At 45.1% G+C, this 19943-nt stretch overlaps 1 protein-coding gene across 1 annotated transcript in view; it reads right to left on the bottom strand.

The window, feature by feature from the left end:
- Positions 1–2514: 2514 nt before the first annotated feature.
- Positions 2515–19943, bottom strand: part of LOC124622729 (semaphorin-2A-like) — a 906824-nt gene continuing 889395 nt past the window's right edge. Inside the window, exons 5-6 of the mRNA XM_047148520.1 lie at positions 12445–12555; positions 2515–2532 (exon numbers count right to left, since the gene is read on the bottom strand). Coding sequence (XP_047004476.1) covers positions 2515–2532; positions 12445–12555 — 129 coding nt within the window. The remainder of the gene's footprint in view (positions 2533–12444; positions 12556–19943) is intronic.

The following is a 19943-nucleotide window of genomic DNA, read 5'->3' on the forward strand; positions in this document are numbered from 1 at the left end:
AGGCTGAACGTCTTGGACACACTGTCCAGCGAGTGCAGCAAGGTGGAGGTTCCCTGCTGTTTTGGCGTGGCATTATGTGGGGCCGACGAACGCCTCTGGTAGTCATGGAAGGCGCTATAACGGCTGTACGACACGTGAGTGCCATCCTCCGACCGATAGTGCAACCATATCGGCAGCAACTGGCGAGGCATTCGTCTTCATGGACGACAAAAAAATGGTTCAAATGGCTCTGAGCACTATGGGACTTAACATCTATGGTCATCAGTCCCCTAGAACTTAGAACTACTTAAACCTAACTAACTTAAGGACAGCACACAACACCCAGCCATCACGAGGCAGAGAAAATCCCTGACCCCGCCGGCAATCGAACCAGGGAACCCGGGCGTGGGAAGCGAGAACGCTACCGCACGACCACGAGATGCGGGCCATGGACGACAATTCGCGCCCCATCGTGCACGTCTTATGAATGAGTTCCCTCCAGATAACAACATCGCACGACTAGAGGGGCGAGCATCTTCTCCAGACATGAACCCTATCAAACATGCCGGCCGTAGTGACCGTGCGGTTCTAGGCGCTACAGTCTGGAACCGAGCGCCCGCTACGGTCGCAGGTTCGAATCCTACCTCGGGCATGGATGTGTTTGATGTCCTTCGGTTAGTTAGGTTTAATTAGTTCTAAGTTCTAGGCGACTGATGACCTCAGAAGTTAAGTCGCATAGTGCTCAGAGCCATTTGAACCTATCAAACATGTCTGGGAAAGATTGAAAAGGGCTGTTTATGGATGACGTTACCCACCAACCGCTCTGAGGGATCTACGCCGAATCGCCGTTGAGGAGTGGGACAACCTGGACCAACAGTGCCTTGATGAACTTGTGAATTGTACGCCACGACAAATACAGGCATGCATCAATGGAAGAGAACGTGCTACTGGGTACTAGAGGTACCGGTGTGTACAGCAGTCTGGACCACCACCACTGAAGGTCTCGCTGTATGGTGGTACAACATGCAATGTGTGGTTTTTCTGAGTAATAAAGAGGGCAGAAATGAAGTTTATGTTGGTTTCTATTCCAGTTTTCTGTACAGGTTCCGGAACTCTCGGAACCGTGGTGATGCAAAAGTTTTTTGATGTGTGTAGTTTTGTGTGTTAACAGTTGGTGACAAAAACCAACAACAACAGCAATAAGACGTAATTTACAACTAAAGGTGACTAGCTATAGGTTACTTTTACAATTTAATCATTTTCCTACAAAATGTCCTCATGAAACTACGATACACTCAACCTTGACCTGTCTCTATATTGGATGTAAATCAGAGAATATTATTTGCATGCTTCAGAAACAATCTCTTCATGCACAGAAGACGCATCACGGCTCATGTCTTTAGACTAAGTATCAAGAATAAAAATTCCATGTTACAGATACTCTTACTAATACATGCTTTGAAAATCAGATTAAATCACACAAAAGTAAAACACTTGTGTAAGTAAGAAGTAAAAAGAAATGACAGGGCGTATACTTTAGAAGACGCTTGTTACTCTATAGAGTAAACATTCCAAAGGATTGCAGTTAACGAATTACACACGAATTGCAGTAAAAATTTCACTTCACAGATCGGCAGCCGCAACATACTAATCGAAGGACTACGCCAAGACGAAGAACAAAGAATATCGAAGTGTTAAAATTATGTAAGCACAGTGAAAGGTAGCGGAATACACAAAATAATTTACAAATTCAAATTGAGGAGGCACAGGAATCTTAGAGTAAGTCGAAAGATGTACGTTTGGTGGAGCTCCTCTTGTTCCTGGGAGTTAATTCCTGGAAAGTGAAGAACATCTGAAGTAAATTTAGGTACTTTACCAATAGACACCGAAAATTTGTTTCTCGTACTTTCAGCTGTCATGGACAATACCAATAAGAAACCACAAAGAGATTTTCACTCTGCAGCGGAGTGTGCGCTGATATGAAACTTCCTGGAAGATTAAAACTGTGTGCCCGACCGAGACTCGAACTCGGGACCTTTGCCTTTCGCGGGCACACAATTTTAATCCGCCAGGAAGTTTAATACCAATAAGCTATTATGTGATACTTCTAGTAGCCACGAAAGTTTACTCATATATGGCGGCTCTGCATTTTTATCTTTGTACCTGGCAGTTTTCAGCCAAATATTACAGTCACTTGAAGCAACTTCCCGACCAATCTGTTCCTAATTTCCTAGACGTGCAGTCATCAATAAAAAACGTGAAGAATGAAAGTTATAAACTCGAATGGAAAGTTAATTATTTTAAAAAATATTATTCGAATACCATTTATCAGCCTAATGAACTTAGCTAGGGCCAGTGAAGTGAAACGCAAACTGTCTAAGAATTTCTGGTGGTACGAAAAAAGACACAATGAAATTACAAAATCGCAGAAGTTTCGCTGTGTTTCTATTTAAATGGCGACCTGTTAAAACAAAAACGCACTTCTGTGCAACTTTGACGGTTTCGTCATTTCATTGAATGATAATAAGTTGCTGCCTACTGCAATCGAGCATGCTGCAAATGAGAAAATAGAGTACTGTCAACAACAACAGATTCGTCTCGGGTAATAAAGAAGGGGAGTCAGTGAGCTATATTGATAGTACTGCTCTCGCGACTGCAGTGTGACGCCAGCAACAGTAGTTCACGTACAAATGCCGACGTCACAAGCAGGAGGTGAAAAGTGAATTAAGATGCTGAACGTCAGTTCGATCAGTACAGGAAGATGAAAACCTAATAATCATTGGAGATCGAAACGCTGTAATAGGGGAAGAAAGACAAGACGGATTCACGGGGAAATATGGAACTGATAGAAGTAAAAATAGAGGAGAATGTCTAATTTTATCAAGTAATAGCGAATACAACAACTACATCTGCATTAATATGCCGGCATCCGTACTTCATTGTCTGATAGAAGGTTCATGAAACCACTCTCAGATTACTTCTTGTCTGTTCCACCCTCGAACTGCACGTGGGAAAAATTAACATCTCGATCTATGAACGCGAATTGTAATTTTTCTTATTTTATTATGACGATTATTTCTCGCTATGTAGAAGGCAGCCAACAAAATGCTTTCGCATTCGGAGGAGAAATCTGCTGATTGAAATTTCCTGGGAAGATCACGAAGTAATGACAAACGCCTTGTTTTAATGCTTACCACTTCTGCCGTGTCGGCTATTGTCAGAGTCCAAGGAAGGAGAGATGTTGCTATGACCGGTGGCAGGAATCTGTACAAGACACTTGAAAATTAATAAAACTCCTTATTTATAAAAAGAAAATGAAGTTAAATTATGAGCCGTGGCTGGCTCATGTTATCCGTTGGATTAAACCTTGGTTGCTATTCAGTGTTTAGTCTCCCGCGGTTATCGCGATTATGCTGTCATCCTCTCTCAATGCGAGTGGCAGCAACGGTGTGTGTCGATATTCGCACCTTGTACTCACTTTGGCCTGGCACTTATAGTTCCGGCTGTGTGGTGTGCGATCAGTTGGTCGGTTGGCGTGGAGCAGCGAGGAAATCTCCGCGGCGCGTAGTTTGGCCGAGGCCGTTGGCGGTGTCCACGCGCGGTCGGAGTGTGTGGTGCTGTTCCCATTGCTATGAGGTCCGTAGCTGACCTATCCTGGACACGAAAGGTGAGTTTTGACTTAATGTACCAGCAAATCACGACTGTTCACATTGTGTCGTTTGGATTTCGTTGTCGGCTGTTGGGACATTCCTGCATGCAACAACGTTTGTTTTCAAGTTGGCAAATTTTAGCCAGCCTCCCATGGAGTTTAACTGTACTTGCCGTACTGGCCGTTGACGTAAATTCAGGCAGTGTATTTTTCCTCATCGTGTTGTCGCTGTCTGTCACGGTGTGCAGTTTGACAGCTCAATGTATAGTTGGTTGTGGGTGCCAATACCTTCTATGTTTTTCCATTGAACTTCCTGTTGAGTGCTGCTCCGGTGGAGCGGAAGTTATCTTATCGGTAGGTCCGTTGACTGTCTGTCCGTTGGGTTGTCGTCGGATCTAGAATGGTTGGGCCGACTGCCTGTCTCACCTAAGCGAGCGTCAGTGTTTGAATTACAGGCCGACCCTCGCAAACTTCTGAGCGCCGTTGGATGTACTGCCTTTTCTTATTTGTTATTGTTGTTTGTATTTGCATGTCATCTAGCCGATTTTTAAATTAAGTTTGTTTTGCCCTTAAGGCGTGAGATTGTCTGGGCCTTCACCTAATTTAAAGGTTTTAAGGTGAGGCCCTTGGCCTTTTTAAGAAATTTAATTTTGTTTGAGTATTAAGTGATGGGCCTTAAGCCGATTTTTTAAATTAAAGTTGTTTTGCTCTTAAGATGTCAGATTGTTTGGCCCTTCAGCATAATTAAAGAATTGTTTTTAGATAAGGCCTTTTGCCTTCTAAAATTTTAATTTTGGTTTGATTCTTAAGAGGGGGACTTTCAGCCGATTTTTTAAAATTAAAGTTGTTTTGCTCTTAAAGTGTGAGACTGTTTGCGCCTTCAGCCTAATTGAAAGAACTGATATAAGATAAGGCCTTCTGCCTTTTAAATTTCTGATTTTGGCTTGAGTATTAAGCTATTGACTTTCAGCCGATTTCAAATTAAAGTGGCCCTGCCCTTAAGGCATGAGATTGTATGACGCATTCAGCCGGTAAATTAATGCTGTGTGTGTGTGTTTTTTTTTTTTTTTTTTTTTTTTTAATATTCTTGGCTCTTGTAACGTTTGGTCAAATAAATAAAGTTGTATGTTCGAGTGTAACTGACAGCCGCTTATTTTGTCACCTTTCCACAATTTGAACTACCTGTCTCGTCCTGCGGGTTTATCAGGGCGTCTCAAATTCTCAAAAAACTTCTTTTGATTCCTACGCTTCCTTTGTCTCCTACGTTCTAGTTCTTTGACAACTTCGCTAACTACTCGCAGAAGGCGGTACTAATATTCAGTACTGATGCTCCTGCCCGCATCTCGTGGTCGTGCGGTAGCGTTCTCGCTTCCCACGCACGGGTTCCCGGGTTCGATTCCCGGCGGGGTCAGGGATTTTCTCTGCCTCGTGATGGCTGGGTGTTGTGTGCTGTCCTTAGGTTAGATAGGTTTAAGTAGTTCTAAGTTCTAGGGGACTGATGACCATAGATGTTAAGTCCCATAGTGCTCAGAGCCATTTGAACCATTTGAACTGATGCTCCTGAAGACTGCGACCAAATTGGGCTACCGGTGATGGGCGGCTGGTTAAATCAGCGTCGACAGGGGGCACTCAACTCTGCCTTCCTGGAGGCGTGGCGCTGCCCACTCTTTCCATTCGCACGCGGATCAGCGCCTTCTTGATGCAGTTTCGCAGGGCTGAGCTAGATGGTGTGCAATCGATGCTGTAGGAATGCCAAATTGCAGTGACTCTCTGTCGTGTACTTCGTGACAATACGAAACAAGCTTCCCTTCTTGGAACTTTTACCATCCTATCTGTCAGTACTATGTGGTAAGGATACTACACTGCGCAGCAAAATTCCAGAAAAGGACGGACAAACGTGGCGCAGGCAGTGTTTTAGTAGTTGATTTGTTGCTTCTAACTGTTCTGGCAATAAAATCGCATTCTTTGGTTCATTTTCCCCGCAATATTTTCTGATGATGTTTGCAATAATTCAAGATAATCGTAATTATAATCCATAGGTACTTAGTTGACTCGACATTTCTTTAAATTTATGTGATTTTTACCTAGTACACAGTTCGAGAACTACAACACTAGGACGTATACTTGGAAAAGACCTGGAGACAAGCGAAGATCCCAGCTGCATTACATCGTGGTCAGATTTAGATGTCAGATATTATATAGTAGGGCGAACTAAGCAGCAGTGAAGTGTTGGCTGAAATTTAATGGAATCGTCCGAAAGGATCAATGTGGAACGAAGTGAGACGCAGCGGTATTGAGTAATAATGACGTGCGTTTTAATGAGTACTGCAGTAATGAGTACCACAATAACTTGTTCATTGGAAGGAGGTCGGATTGCTCCAAACAAGGTGGTAACAGTCCCGAAGGTAGCAACAGCGGATAAGCACGAGAAATGTCGCACAGTCATCTTAACATCTCACTCATGCTAGTTGCTGACAAGAATAATATTCGGAACGACGGAAAACAAAGTTCAGGTTCTGTTTTGGGTTTAGGACTTACACAGGCACAAGAGAGACAGTTCTGATGATGCACTTGATAATCGAAGCATGCCTTTACCGACCTAGTAGTAGCGTACAAAGATATTCGAAATTCTGCGGAAAGGTAAGGTACAGGTGTCAGGTATAGGAAAAGATGGATAATATGCAATAAAGACAAAAACCAAGAGCCAAAAACAAAAAGTTGTATGAATGCCTTTTCTTTCAATGATATCCGAAGCAACAGACACCACGCATGCAGAAAATAAAGTTACTTAGATGCGCAGTGAGTCCGCCACCTTCAGTGTGGATACACACGTCCGACCTCTGAGGGATCCCAAAGAAGCCATCATGGAGAACATTCCCACCTATGCAACCTACCCGTAGTCCGCGCATTTGCGATAGGCACTGTGTTCCGGTAGCGGAGTGGTTAACACCACTGTCTAGGAAGTAACTGGCACGGTAGCTCTGCGTGTTCCGTCTGAAGTCTGGCTTTCCTCTGTAGAAAAAAAAAAGTTATGTGACATCCTCCCAGATCAAATGCCGAGAATAATGACGAACTTAACTGTTACGGCGTAAAGTCAGCGCCGACAGGCCAGTCGGGAACGAAAGAGAAGAAACGGCTGTGAGAAGAGGTCAGCCAATCGCACGACGACCGGGCCTCCCTCCAGGACGACAACGCGACAGCAGCGGTACCTACGTGAAGTGGACATCAGCGCCACGACCGACTGGAGGCGTGCCACTTCGATAGCAGCTTCAACCGTAGCCACTTCGTTAGCCGACGCATCGCAGCCTTTATCATTAGCAAGCTCTGCGTAGCGCAGACTTGTGTTTCTATATTCTTAAGAAGACTGATTAGTTTGTGTGTCGCCCTTTGTTTGTGGCACGTCTGTGCAATCAAAGTTAAGTAATTTTATTTCTCTAATGCTTATTAATACGAGTTGTTTGATTGTTTCTCTAAAGAATCGAGCATGCAGGATTCCTAGACACAACAAAAATGAAAAAAATGTGAGCAGGAGATCCAGATTTGAAACCCGGTCTGGCACATATTTTTACTCGTCGCCACTGGTTCCGCTTAGATTCCCGCCAATGCAGCTGACATGAATAGCTCCTTACTTTTCCTTTCTCCCTCCCCTGCCCCACCTTCATTTTACATAAAAATAAGTTCTAGAACAAAGTGCCCAGATAGAAAAGGCTATTGGAGGGTACGCAGTCTTCCGCCCCTACTGATCACTCTATACCTAAAAGAAGCAAAGGCGAAAATAAAAGAGGTGTTTAACAGTGAGATAAAATCCAGAATGAGATTTTCACTCTGCAGCGGAGTGTGCGCTGATATGATTTTCAGTGAGATAAAAGTTGGGTTGAAAGAATGTCAATGATACTATTCCCTCGTGACATTGCTATCATTTTGAAAGTGACGAACAGTTGTAAAACCTGTTGAATGAAAAGAACAATATAATGACGCACTCTACAGATTGAGAGTAAACCTAAGATAGACTAAAACAATGAAAAGTAGAAGAAATAAGATTCGCGATGAAGTTGACATCAAATTTGGGGATACTAAGAGAACGATGTGAGAGAATTCTGCTCCATTGGAGGCAAAATAATACATGAGGGGCGAAGCAAGAGGGACCTAAAGCTCACTAGCAAAGACAGAGAGATCATTCCTGACCAACAGCAGTGTACAGGTATCAAATACAGGTCACCATATCCACATCTACATCTACATGATTACTCTGCAATTCATATTTAAGTGCTTGGCAGAGGGTTCATCGAACCACAATCATACTATCTCTCTACCATTCCACTCCCGAACAGCGCGCAGGAAAAACGAACACCTAAACCTTTCTGTTCGAGCTCTGATTTCTCTTATTTTATTTTGATGACCATTCCTACCTATGTAGGTTGGGCTCAACAAACTATTTTCGCATTCGGAAGAGAAACTTGGTGACTGAACAGCGCGCGGGAAAAACGAACACCAAAACCTTTCTGTTCGAGCTCTGATTCCTCTTATTTTATTTTGATGATCATTCCTACCTATGTAGGTTGGGCTCAACAAACTATTTTCGCATTCGGAAGAGAAAGTTGGTGACTGAAATTTCGTAAATAGATCTCGCCGCGACGAAATACGTCTTTGTTTTAATGACTTCCATCCCAACTCGCGTATCATATCTGCCACACTCTCTCCCCTACTACGTGATAATAAAGAACGAGCTGCCCTCTTTTGCACCCTTTCGATGTCCTCCGTCAATCCCACCTGGTAAGGATCCCACACCGCGCAGCAATATTCTAACAGAGGACGAACGAGTGTAGTGTAAGCTGTCTCTTTAGTGGACATGTTGCATCTTCTAAGTGTCCTGCCAATGAAACGCAACCTTTGGCTCGCCTTCCCCACAATATTATCTATGTGGTCTTTCCAGGTACAGTTGTTCGTATTTTTAACACCCTGGTACCTAGTTGAATTGACAGCCTTGAGAATTGTACTATTTATCGAGTAATGGAATTCCAACGCAATTTTTTTGGAACTCATGTGGATCACCTCACACTTTTCGTTATTTAGCGTCAACAGCTACCTGCCACACCATACAGCAAACTTTCCTAAATCGCTTTGCAACTGATACTGGTCTTCGGATGACCTTACTAGACGGTAAATTACAGCATCATCTGCGAACAACCTAAGAGAACTGCTCAGATTGTCACCCAGGTCATTTATATAGATCAGGAACAGCAGAGGTCCCAGGACGCTTGGGGAACACCCGATATCACTTCAGTTTTACTCGATGATTTGCAGTCTATTACTACGAACTGCGACCTTTCTGACAGGAAATCACGAATGCAGTCGCACAACTGAGACGATACCCCATAGGTCTGCAGCTTGATTAGAAGTCGCTTGTAAGGAACGGTGTCAAAACCTTTCCGGAAATCTAGAAATACGGAATCAACTTGAGATCCCCTGTCGATAGCGGCCATTACTTCGTGCGAATAAAGAGCTGGCTGCGTTGCACAAGAACGATGTTTTCTGAAGCCATGCTGACTACGTATCAATAGATCGTTCCCTTCGACGTGATTCATAATGTTCGAACACAGTATATGCTCCAAAACCCTACTGCAAACCGACGTCAATGATATAGGTCTGTAGTTCGAAGGATTACTCCTACTACCCTTCTTAAACACTGGTGCCACCTGCGCAAATTTCAAATCTGTAGGTACAGATCTATCGGTGAGCGAGCGCTTGTTTATGATAGCTAAGTAGGGAGCTATTGTATCAGCGTAATCCGAAAGGAACCTAATCTGTATACAATCTAGACCTGAAGACTTGCCCGCATCAAGCGATTTGAGTTGCTACGCAACCCCTAAGGTATCTACTTCTAAGAAACTCATGCTAGCATCTGTTCGTGATTCAAATTCTGGAATATTCTATTCGTCTTCCCTGGTGAAGGAATTTCGGAAAACTGCGTTCAATAACTCCGCATTAGCGGCACAGTCGTCGGTAACAGTACCATCGGCACTGCGCAGCAAAGTTATTGATTGCGTCTTGCCGCTTGTGTACTTTACATACGACCAGAATTTCTTCGGATTTTCTACCAAATTTCGAGACAATGTTTCGTTGAGGAACCTATTAAGGCATCTCGCATTGAAGTCCGTGCCAAATTTCGCGCGTCTGCAAATTTTAGCCAATCTTCGGGATTTCGTGTTCTTCTGAACAGCGTTCGGACCTGTTTTGTGTACCACGGGGGATCAGTTCCATCTCTTACCAATTTATGAGGTATGAAGCTCTCGATTGCTGTTGCTACTATATCTATGAATCTTAGCCACATATCGTCTACATTTGCATAGTCAGTTCGGAAGGAATGGAGATTCTCTCTTAGGAAGGCTTCTAGTGACACTTTATCCACTTTTTTTAAATAACATTATTTTGCGTTTGTTTCTGGTGGATTTTGAAGAAACGGTATTGAGCCTAGCTACAACGGCCTTGTGATTACTAATCCCTGTATCAGTCATGATGGTCTGTATTAGCTCTGGATTGTTTGTGGCTAAGAGGTCAAGTGTGTTTCCGCAACCATTTACAATTCACGTGGGTTCGTGGACTAACTGCTCGAAATAATTTTCGGAGAAAGCATTTAGGACAATCTCGGAAGATGTTTTCTGTCTACCACCGGTTTTGAACAAGTATTTTTGCCAACATATCGAGGGAAGGTTGAAGTCCCCACCAACTATAACCGTATGAGTGGGGTATTTATTTGTTACGAGACTCAAATTTTCTCTGAACTGTTCAGCAACTATATCATCGGAGTCTGGGGGTCGGTAGAAGGAGTCAATTATTAACTTAGTTCGGCTGTTAAGTATAACCTCCACCCATACCAATTCGCACGGAGTATCTACTTCGACTTCACTACAAGATAAACCACTACTGACAGACACAAACACTCCACCACCAATTCTGCCTAATCTATCTTTCCTGAACACCGTCTGAGACTTCGTAAAAATTTCTGCAGAACTTATTTCAGGCTTTAGCCGGCTTTCTGTACCTATAACGATTTCAGATTCTGTGCTTTCTATTAGCATTTGAAGCTCAGGGGCTTTCTCAGCACTACTACAACTATTTACAACTACAATTCCGACTGTTCCTTGATCCAAGCACGTCCTGTATTTGCCACGCACCCTTTGAGATTGCAGCCCGCCCCGTACTTTCCCGAGGCCTTCTAACCTAAAAAACCGCCCAGTCCACGCCACACAGCCTCCGATACCCGTGTAGCCGCGAGCTGAGTGTAGTGAACTCCTGACCTGTTCAGCGGAACCCGAAACCCCACCACCCTATGGCGCAAGTCAAGGAATCTGCAGCCAACACGGTCGCAAAACCGTCTGAGCCTCTGATTCTAACCCTCCACCCGGCTCTGCACGAAAGGTCCGCAGGCGGTTCTGTCAACGATGCTGCAGATGGTGAGCTCTGCCTTCATCTCGTGAGCAAGACCGGCAGCCTTCACCAAATCAGAGAGCCGCTGGAATCCAGAGAGAATTTCCTCAGATCCAAAGCGACACACGTCATTAGTGCCGACATGTGCCACCACCTGCAGCTGGCTGCACCCTGTGCTCTTCATGGCACCCGGAAGGATCCTTTCCACATCAGGAATGACTCCACCCGGAACGCACACGGAGTGCACACTGGATTTCTTCCCCTCTTTAGCCGCCATATCCTTAAGGGGCCCCATTACGCGCCTAACATTGAAGCTCCCAACTACCAATAAGCCCACCCTCTGCGATTGCCCGGATCTTGAAGGCTGAGAATCATCCTCTGAAACAGGACAGGCAGCTGCATCTGGCTCAGCCAGAGACAGTACCTGAAACCTATTTGTCAGACGCACCGGAGAGGCTTTCTGATCAGCGTCCGGGGACGTCTTTCGCTGCCTGCCACGCCTTGGAACGACCTCCCAATCAACCACAGGCGAGGGCTCAGCCCCACTGCGGGCAGCAACAGGGGCAACCACAGTGGCAGACTGATCTGGGGACGGGCGGGACGAGGTTGACATCCCCGTGATACCCAAGTCCGGCTCCCCACAGTGGTGCCCATTGGCAACAGCCTCAAGCTGCGCGATCGAAGTCAGCGCCGCCTGCAGCAGTGAACGAAGGGATGCCAACTCAGCCCTCATCCAAACACAGCAATCACAGTCCCTGTCCATTCCAATCGATGTTGAAAAAAAGTTACTGAAACACGAGTCCATGCCTAGATAATTCAAGGGAAACACGCAAAGAATGTATGAACTAACCTGTACACATGCCTAACGACTGCTCTACAATCTGCTTGAATTTACGATTACAGTAACTAAAACTCGAAATTACTTCTCCTATACCTACCTATACAGTAGAAGTTCCTCAGAATGTATGTCAGGAGCATAGTAGTGAATGGAATGTGGTAAAAATGGAACAGAAGAGAACAAAGGATCTGAGTGAAGGTCCTGAGGAAAGATGCGAAAAATCGGGTTACTGATAAGAAAAGAAATAATGTTTTCCACATAATCAGCGAGGAGAGGAACGTGTTCGAAAGGGGACAGGTGATAGGAGATCTTTTAAAACATCAGGCTTCCGTGGTTCCTAAGGGAGCTGTAGAGGGTTAATACTGTAGTGGATGACAAAGATTGGAACATATCGTACAAAAGTGGAAGGTGTTGGGTAAGAGTGCTACTCTGTGACAAACAGGTTGGCAAAGGAATTCGTGGCGGACGGCATAAAACCGGAGGACTGATGACACACAAAACTACCAGTAACAACTGCCATGCTCACTGCTGAGTATGACAAACGCCTTACGTGTATGATCCAGTCCCTGGGGCTGTGTGCGTTGGTTCCACACACGTAGAGGCGGCTGCCTACGCCGTCCATCGGTTGGATCACCCGGATGTGGTTCCGGCAGTCAAAGTGCTGAAACACACAACAATCAGACATGTATACGTTGTAGGCTAAAACTCAGATGCCACTGACAATTGATATGTTGTCCCAGATATAACTGAATCGATGAGTTGGAAAAGGGGTCATGTCAACTTTTGTTTCAAATTACATGTTTGCAAACTACTGATCTTTATATCTGTATGCATCGTTTGGTGCAACAAGGGGCCATGTCCAATCAACAGAACTGCTCGTTAGATAGATATTAAATTAGAAAAGGTGCCACGTCCAGATAAATTACCGTATAATAGACCTGTTCGAATAAATAAAAAGCTAGATGATGTTCTAATTATTCTACAACACATACTTGACGAGCAGAAGCCATTTGATATTCGTAGCTACCAGTGGCCAGGACATGATGGACGCGAAAAACATGAAGCATACCCGCCATTGTCTGCTTTGCTGAGTTTTGATTGTGACGTTTTGGGTGCGTTATACATAGGCCTTTATGCTAATAACATACTCTTTTGTTTCTATAATGAATGTGGATAATGTAGTATGATTGTCACAGATACTACTACAACGCCGCGCCAACACAAGGTTGGCAGCCCGTCGTCTGCAGAGCACACCACACTCTAGCGGGCTGTGAAGCCCGACGGAACTGGAGTGTGCCTCGTCCACTTCTTAGTTAGATTTCAACCTAGGCAGACGCATTTTCATAATCGGCCCTCAGCCAGTTCTGTTTGCATCGATTCTCTGAGGAGGGCCCCTCAAGCTTAGTCCCTGAGAATATGTTGTGTTAGTTACAGCCGTAGTTGCAGTCCTACAAACTACTGAAGATAAGTAAATTTCATTGTACTATGTGTTTCTTGAATAATAATCCTTCTCTCTAACAGTGTGCCGTACCGCATATTATTGCAACCTGGACTCCTTAAGCTCCTATCAACTCGGCCTCCTACTTATTTGCATTTAGTAACGGGCTGAAAACACCCACGCGTTTTGTGCCTCTACACAGTGAGACACTATAGATAACACAATCTGGCTGCCTCATCAACATTATAGTGCTCGAAAAAGGGTCATACTGTACATTCAAACTGGATTACTGACCACGATTGATGTCTAATGTACGTTGTAATGGTGTATATTCTTTCATCACACAGCTAGTTGCTACATAGTAACTTCACGACACCATACTTGAACCTCTCGTGAAGTAAAACAGTTTTTTTTGTTTTTTTGTTTTTTTTTTTTGTTTTGCATCTCCTGTATAATTTACTTTCTGGGACAAGGATCCTTTTCCAAATAACGGATTCAAATGTATTAATGACTGAGGCATTGAACTATAGATCCAAATTTCACAATGGACGCTGCTGGTTTACTACTTACAGTTTCTATCATAAATCTTTATTTGTAGCTTTTAACACATGTTTTGCGTGATTTCCAGAGGTTTTTGGGGCTAAATGTGTACTCGTAGATCACACAGTTACCGAAATAACGCCGGCCGCTGTGGCCGATCGGTTCTAGGCGCTTCAGTCCGGAACGGTACTGCTCCTACGGTCGCAGGTTCGAATCCTACCTCGGGCATGGATGTGTGTGATGTCCTTAGGTTAGTTAGGTTTAAGTAGTTCTACGTTCTAGGGGACTGATGACCTCAGCTGTTAAGTCCCATAGTGCTCAGAGCCATTTGAACTATTTGCTAAGTTCCATGGTGCTTAGAGAGAGCCGAAATAACGCGCCAGCAGTTTGTTGGCGCAGAACTGAGCCAGGGAGCATCGAGGATGTGCTTCGTGGAGTCCACAATAGGTGAGTTTGGTCAACAAGACATCAACGCGAATTCGTCATCTTGCCCCTCAAATCAATTCTGGCCTTGTGACACCAATAGTTATCGTACTCGAAAATGACACCGCAGTCAAGGGAAAACATCAAGCATGACAGGATATAATCGGTCCACAATAATTTTCATAGCCCACGGGTGTCATGGTATCTATAAAGCAGGTGCCATGGAAAGCGTAATGGGGAGTATCTTAATACTGTACCAATCCGCCTGTGTCCTTGGCGCGGTTCATGATTCGAGCAGCCGTTCTCTTGGATGATCGCATATCTGGACCCAGTCATCGACGTGGTGCAGCGTGAGTCATCCGACCAGGCGGTTTGATTCACTGTCCAATCCTGATGATCCCGTGACCACTGCAATCGTAATTCATCATGTAGCCGGGTCAGCATGGGAAAAAATTGGGGTTGTCCGCTGGAGAGTCCTATGTTGAACAACGAGCGCTGGACGGTGTGCTCCGAAACTATTGTGCCTGCCGCAGCACTGTACATGTCGTCATATCTCCCACGGGTCGCCGCCTGTTCCGCTTTACAGACAGCGCAAGTCTCCGACCTCCTCTTTTCTGTAGTGAACTGTGGACGAAACAGCTTCCCATAGTTACAGTAAATGTATTCGCAGTTGCGAATAAGGACTACCATCAGCTGTAGAACTGATGATAGTTTGGGTGTGGCCGTGAGTCGTGCACGGATAGCCAAATGGTAAGGCGAGCGCTCGCGATAAGCGGGAAATGCGGGTTCGAGTCCCGGTCTGGCACATTCATCGTAATCGGAATAACTCAGGCATTCCAATATCGTATCGTATGTGTTTCCTATGGATCTTCACGGTAGCAGCACATGAACAGCCTACCAAGTTGGCCAGTTACGAGACTTTCCCATGTGTTGGGCCATATCAGTCTGCCTTTCGTCAACAAATTTCCCAGTAAGTCGCTAGAATGATTCGTTTCTGATCCGCTTATATACTTTCCTTACCGCGTCACATGCACGGACAGCAACCAGAAGGCATTCCCTCTGACAGTGGACACTGGTGATAATTAATTGGCTGATCTCTGCACATTTCTTCAGAGAGAAACAAAAAGCAGGATAACAGCAAAAATAAACGTGAGACAAGGTGATTACTGACATACAAAAATGTTTGACGTTTAAGTGGCCGAACATAGGACTAGATGTATATACAGGGTGGTCCATTGATCGTGACCGGGCCAAATATCTCACGAAATAAGCGTCAAACGGAAAAACTACAAAGAACGATACTTGACTAGCTTTAAGGGGGGAAACCAGATGGCGCTATGGTTGGCCAGCTAGATGGCGCTGCCATACGTCAACGGGTATCAACTGCGTTTTTTTAAAAATATGAACCCTCATTTTTATTACATATTCGTGTAGTACGTAAATAAATATGAATGTTTTAGTTCGACCACATTTTTCGCTTTGAGATAGATGGCGCTCTAATTGGCACAAACGTATAAGTACGTGGTATCACGTAACATTCCTCCAGTGCGGACGGTATTTGCTTCGTGATACATTACCCGTTTACAAATTGGGGAAAAGGTCGATATCGTGTTGATGTATGGCTGTTGTGATCAAAATGCCCAACGGGCGTGTGCTATGTACGCTCCTCGGTATCCTGGACGACATCATCAAAGTGTCCGGACCGTTCGCCAGATAGTTACGTTATTTCAGGAAACAGGAAGTGTTCAGACACATATGAAACGTCAACCACGACCTGCAACAAATGATGATGACCAAGAAGGTGTTTTAGCTGCTGTCGCGGCTAATCTGCACATCAATAGCAGACAAATTGCGCGAGAACCGGGAATATCAAAAACGTCGGTGTTGAGAATGCTACATCAACATCGATTGCACCATTCCATATTTCTATTACAGCGCCATCTATCACAAAGCGAAAAAAGTGGTCCAACTGAAACATTCATATTTCGTTACGTATTACACGAATATAAAAATGGGGGTTCCTGTTTTAAAAAACGCAGTTGATATCCGTTTGACCTATGGCAGCGGCATCTAGCGGGCCAACCATAGCGCCATCTGGTTTCCCCCTTCACGCTAGACAAGTTTCTTTCTAGTTTTTTCGGTTGATGCTTATTTAGTGAGATATTTGGCCCGGTCACTGTCAATGGACCACCCTGTACACACGATTCTTCTTTCCTTTTGGGCTAGCGCAGAGGCTTCGGAACAAAAACGCATATGCAAAATTAATGGGAAAGAACACTACGGAACCGAATTGCGTTCCCATACCCATTCGTTTACCTCACTGCTCAAGCAGTCTGCTATGCACCCATTTTGTTGTCCGCAAGAAATGCACTACATTAAAAAAGCAACAGAAAAAGAAAACACAAAGAGGTCTAGGTAAAACAGCATCCAGCATCATACGTACTATACAAGGTGTCCCTCATAAGAGACGCAACGCACATTTTCTGCGGTGTTTCGCGAGATGTTTGCAATTGCGCCTTTGCCATATGCATCTAGGTTAGAGCCCAACAAATACTGCTCATTCCGTCTTTCATGTCGACTTTTTAAAACGAAATTTTTGCGTGCCCATTTTATAGAGCGTTCCCGTCGTTCTATTGACCCGTATTAACAGCGCTGCATGCATGGCGGTCGCAGTAATCGCGAGCCAGCGTGGTGTTGTCGCTGCTGCACTATTGGTTATTCTTCATGTTTTACTGTCCCTGTTAATAAATGCTGTTAAAACAAATATAGCACTGGACTAATATGAGACTGCTCCAACGAAGTGCACGTAAAACTCCGCTTGAAAAACAATTTTGGTTGCACCGGGAAAGAAGACGATGTTTTCTGTCGACACTGGGCATCGCATGAAAGACGCGAGTATCAGTGGTTGTTTTAGCTGACCCCAGCCAAACATTGCAAACAAATATCTGTGGACACAAAAGAGACAATTCGTGTGACGACTCTCAGGAATGACATCATGTACATGTTACACCTACATCTACATGGCTACTCTGCAAATCACATTTAAGTGCCTGGCAGAGGATTCATCGAACCACCTTCACAACTCTCTATTATTCCAATATCGTAAAGCGTAGAAAGAATGAACACCTATATCTTTCCGTACGAGCTCTGATTTCCCTTATTTTATCGTGGTGATCGTTCCTCCCTATGCAGGTCGGTGTCAAAAAAAAAAAAAAAAAAAAAAAAAAAAAAAAAAAAAAAAAAAAAAATTCGCATTCGGAGGAGAAATTTGTTGATTGGAATTTCGTGACAAGATTCCGCCACAACGAAAAACGCCTTCCTTTTAATGGTTTCCAGCCCAAATCCTGTATCATTTCTGTGACACTCTGTCCCATATTTGGCGATAATACAAAACGTGCAACCTTTCTTTGAACTTTTTGCATGTACTCCGACAGTCCTATCTGGTAAGGATCCACACCGCGCAGCAGTATTCTAAAAGGGGACGGACAAGCGTAGTGTAGGCAGTCTCCTTAGTAGGTCTGTTACATTTTCTGAGTGTCCTACCAATAAAACGCAGCCGGCTTCCCGGGTTCGATTCCCGGTGGGGTCAGGGATTTTCTCTGCCTCGTGATGACTGGGTGTTGTGTGATGTCCTTAGGTTAGTTAGGTTTAAGTAGTTCTAAGTTCTAGGGGACTGATGACCATAGATGTTAAGTCCCATAGTGCTCAGAGCCATTTGAGCCATTTGAATAAAACGCAGTCTTTGGTAAGCCTTCCCCACAACATTTTCTATGTGTTCCTTCCAATTTAAGTTGTTCGTAACTGTAATACATAGGTATTTAGTTGAATTTACGGCTTTTAGATTAGACTGATTTATCAGGTAACCGAAGTTTAACGAGTTCCTTTTAGCACTCATGTGGATGAGCTCACACTTTTCATTATTTAGGGTCAACTGCCACCTTTCGCACCATTCAGATATTTTTTTCTAAATCGTTTTGTAGGTTGGCTTGATCTTCTGATGTTAGAAGTACAAAACAATGGGGGTATTATGTTTGCTAATTTCAGCAGGAAGTCACAGCAAGATTTCGATTTTCTTCTTAGGAAACGGAAAATTTATACACTCCTGGAAAAGGAAAAAAGAACACATTGACACCGGTGTGTCAGACCCACCATACTTGCTCCGGACACTGCGAGAGGGCTGTACAAGCAATGATCACACGCACAGCACAGCGGACACACCAGGAACCGCGGTGTTGGCCGTCGAATGGTGCTAGCTGCGCAGCATTTGTGCACCGCCGCCGTCAGTGTCAGCCAGTTTGCCGTGGCATACGGAGCTCCATCGCAGTCTTTAACACTGGTAGCATGCCGCGACAGCGTGGACGTGAACCGTATGTGCAGTTGACGGACTTTGAGCGAGGGCGTATAGTGGGCATGCGGGAGGCCGGGTGGACGTACCGCCGAATTGCTCAACACGTGGGGCGTGAGGTCTCCACAGTACATCGATGTTGTCGCCAGTGGTCGGCGGAAGGTGCACGTGCCCGTCGACCTGGGACCGGACCGCAGCGACGCACGGATGCACGCCAAGACCGTAGGATCCTACGCAGTGCCGTAGGGGACCGCACCGCCACTTCCCAGCAAATTAGGGACACTGTTGCTCCTGGGGTATCGGCGAGGACCATTCGCAACCGTCTCCATGAAGCTGGGCTACGGTCCCGCACACCGTTAGGCCGTCTTCCGCTCACGCCCCAACATCGTGCAGCCCGCCTCCAGTGGTGTCGCGACAGGCGTGAATGGAGGGACGAATGGAGACGTGTCGTCTTCAGCGATGAGAGTCGCTTCTGCCTTGGTGCCAATGATGGTCGTATGCGTGTTTGGCGCCGTGCAGGTGAGCGCCACAATCAGGACTGCATACGACCGAGGCACACAGGGCCAACACCCGGCATCATGGTGTGGGGAGCGATCTCCTACACTGGCCGTACACCACTGGTGATCATCGAGGGGACACTGAATAGTGCACGGTACATCCAAACCGTCATCGAACCCATCGTTCTATCATTCCTAGACCGGCAAGGGAACTTGCTGTTCCAACAGGACAATGCACGTCCGCATGTATCCCGTGCCACCCAACGTGCTCTAGAAGGTGTAAGTCAACTACCCTGGCCAGCAAGATCTCCGGATCTGTCCCCCATTGAGCATGTTTGGGACTGGATGAAGCGTCGTCTCACGCGGTCTGCACGTCCAGCACGAACGCTGGTCCAACTGAGGCGCCAGGTGGAAATGGCATGGCAAGCCGTTCCACAGGACTACATCCAGCATCTCTACGATCGTCTCCATGGGAGAATAGCAGCCTGCATTGCTGCGAAAGGTGGATATACTCTGTACTAGTGCCGACATTGTGCATGCTCTGTTGCCTGTGTCTATGTGCCTGTGGTTCTGTCAGTGTGATCATGTGATGTATCTGACCCCAGGAATGTGTCAATAAAGTTTCCCCTTCCTGGGACAATGAATTCACGGTGTTCTTATTTCAATTTCCAGGAGTGTATGTTTCTACGCAAGATACCTTTACTCTAAAGCAATTTCTGCTGCGATTGGGGATGATAACAGGCGAATTCTGTACCAACCTCAGCTGTTTATTCAGCATTTAGAAAATAAGCATTTCAGTGACTAAT

Source organism: Schistocerca americana, chromosome 7 (assembly GCF_021461395.2).
Source record: "Schistocerca americana isolate TAMUIC-IGC-003095 chromosome 7, iqSchAmer2.1, whole genome shotgun sequence".
In the NCBI taxonomy this organism is placed as follows: Eukaryota; Metazoa; Arthropoda; class Insecta; order Orthoptera; family Acrididae; genus Schistocerca; species Schistocerca americana.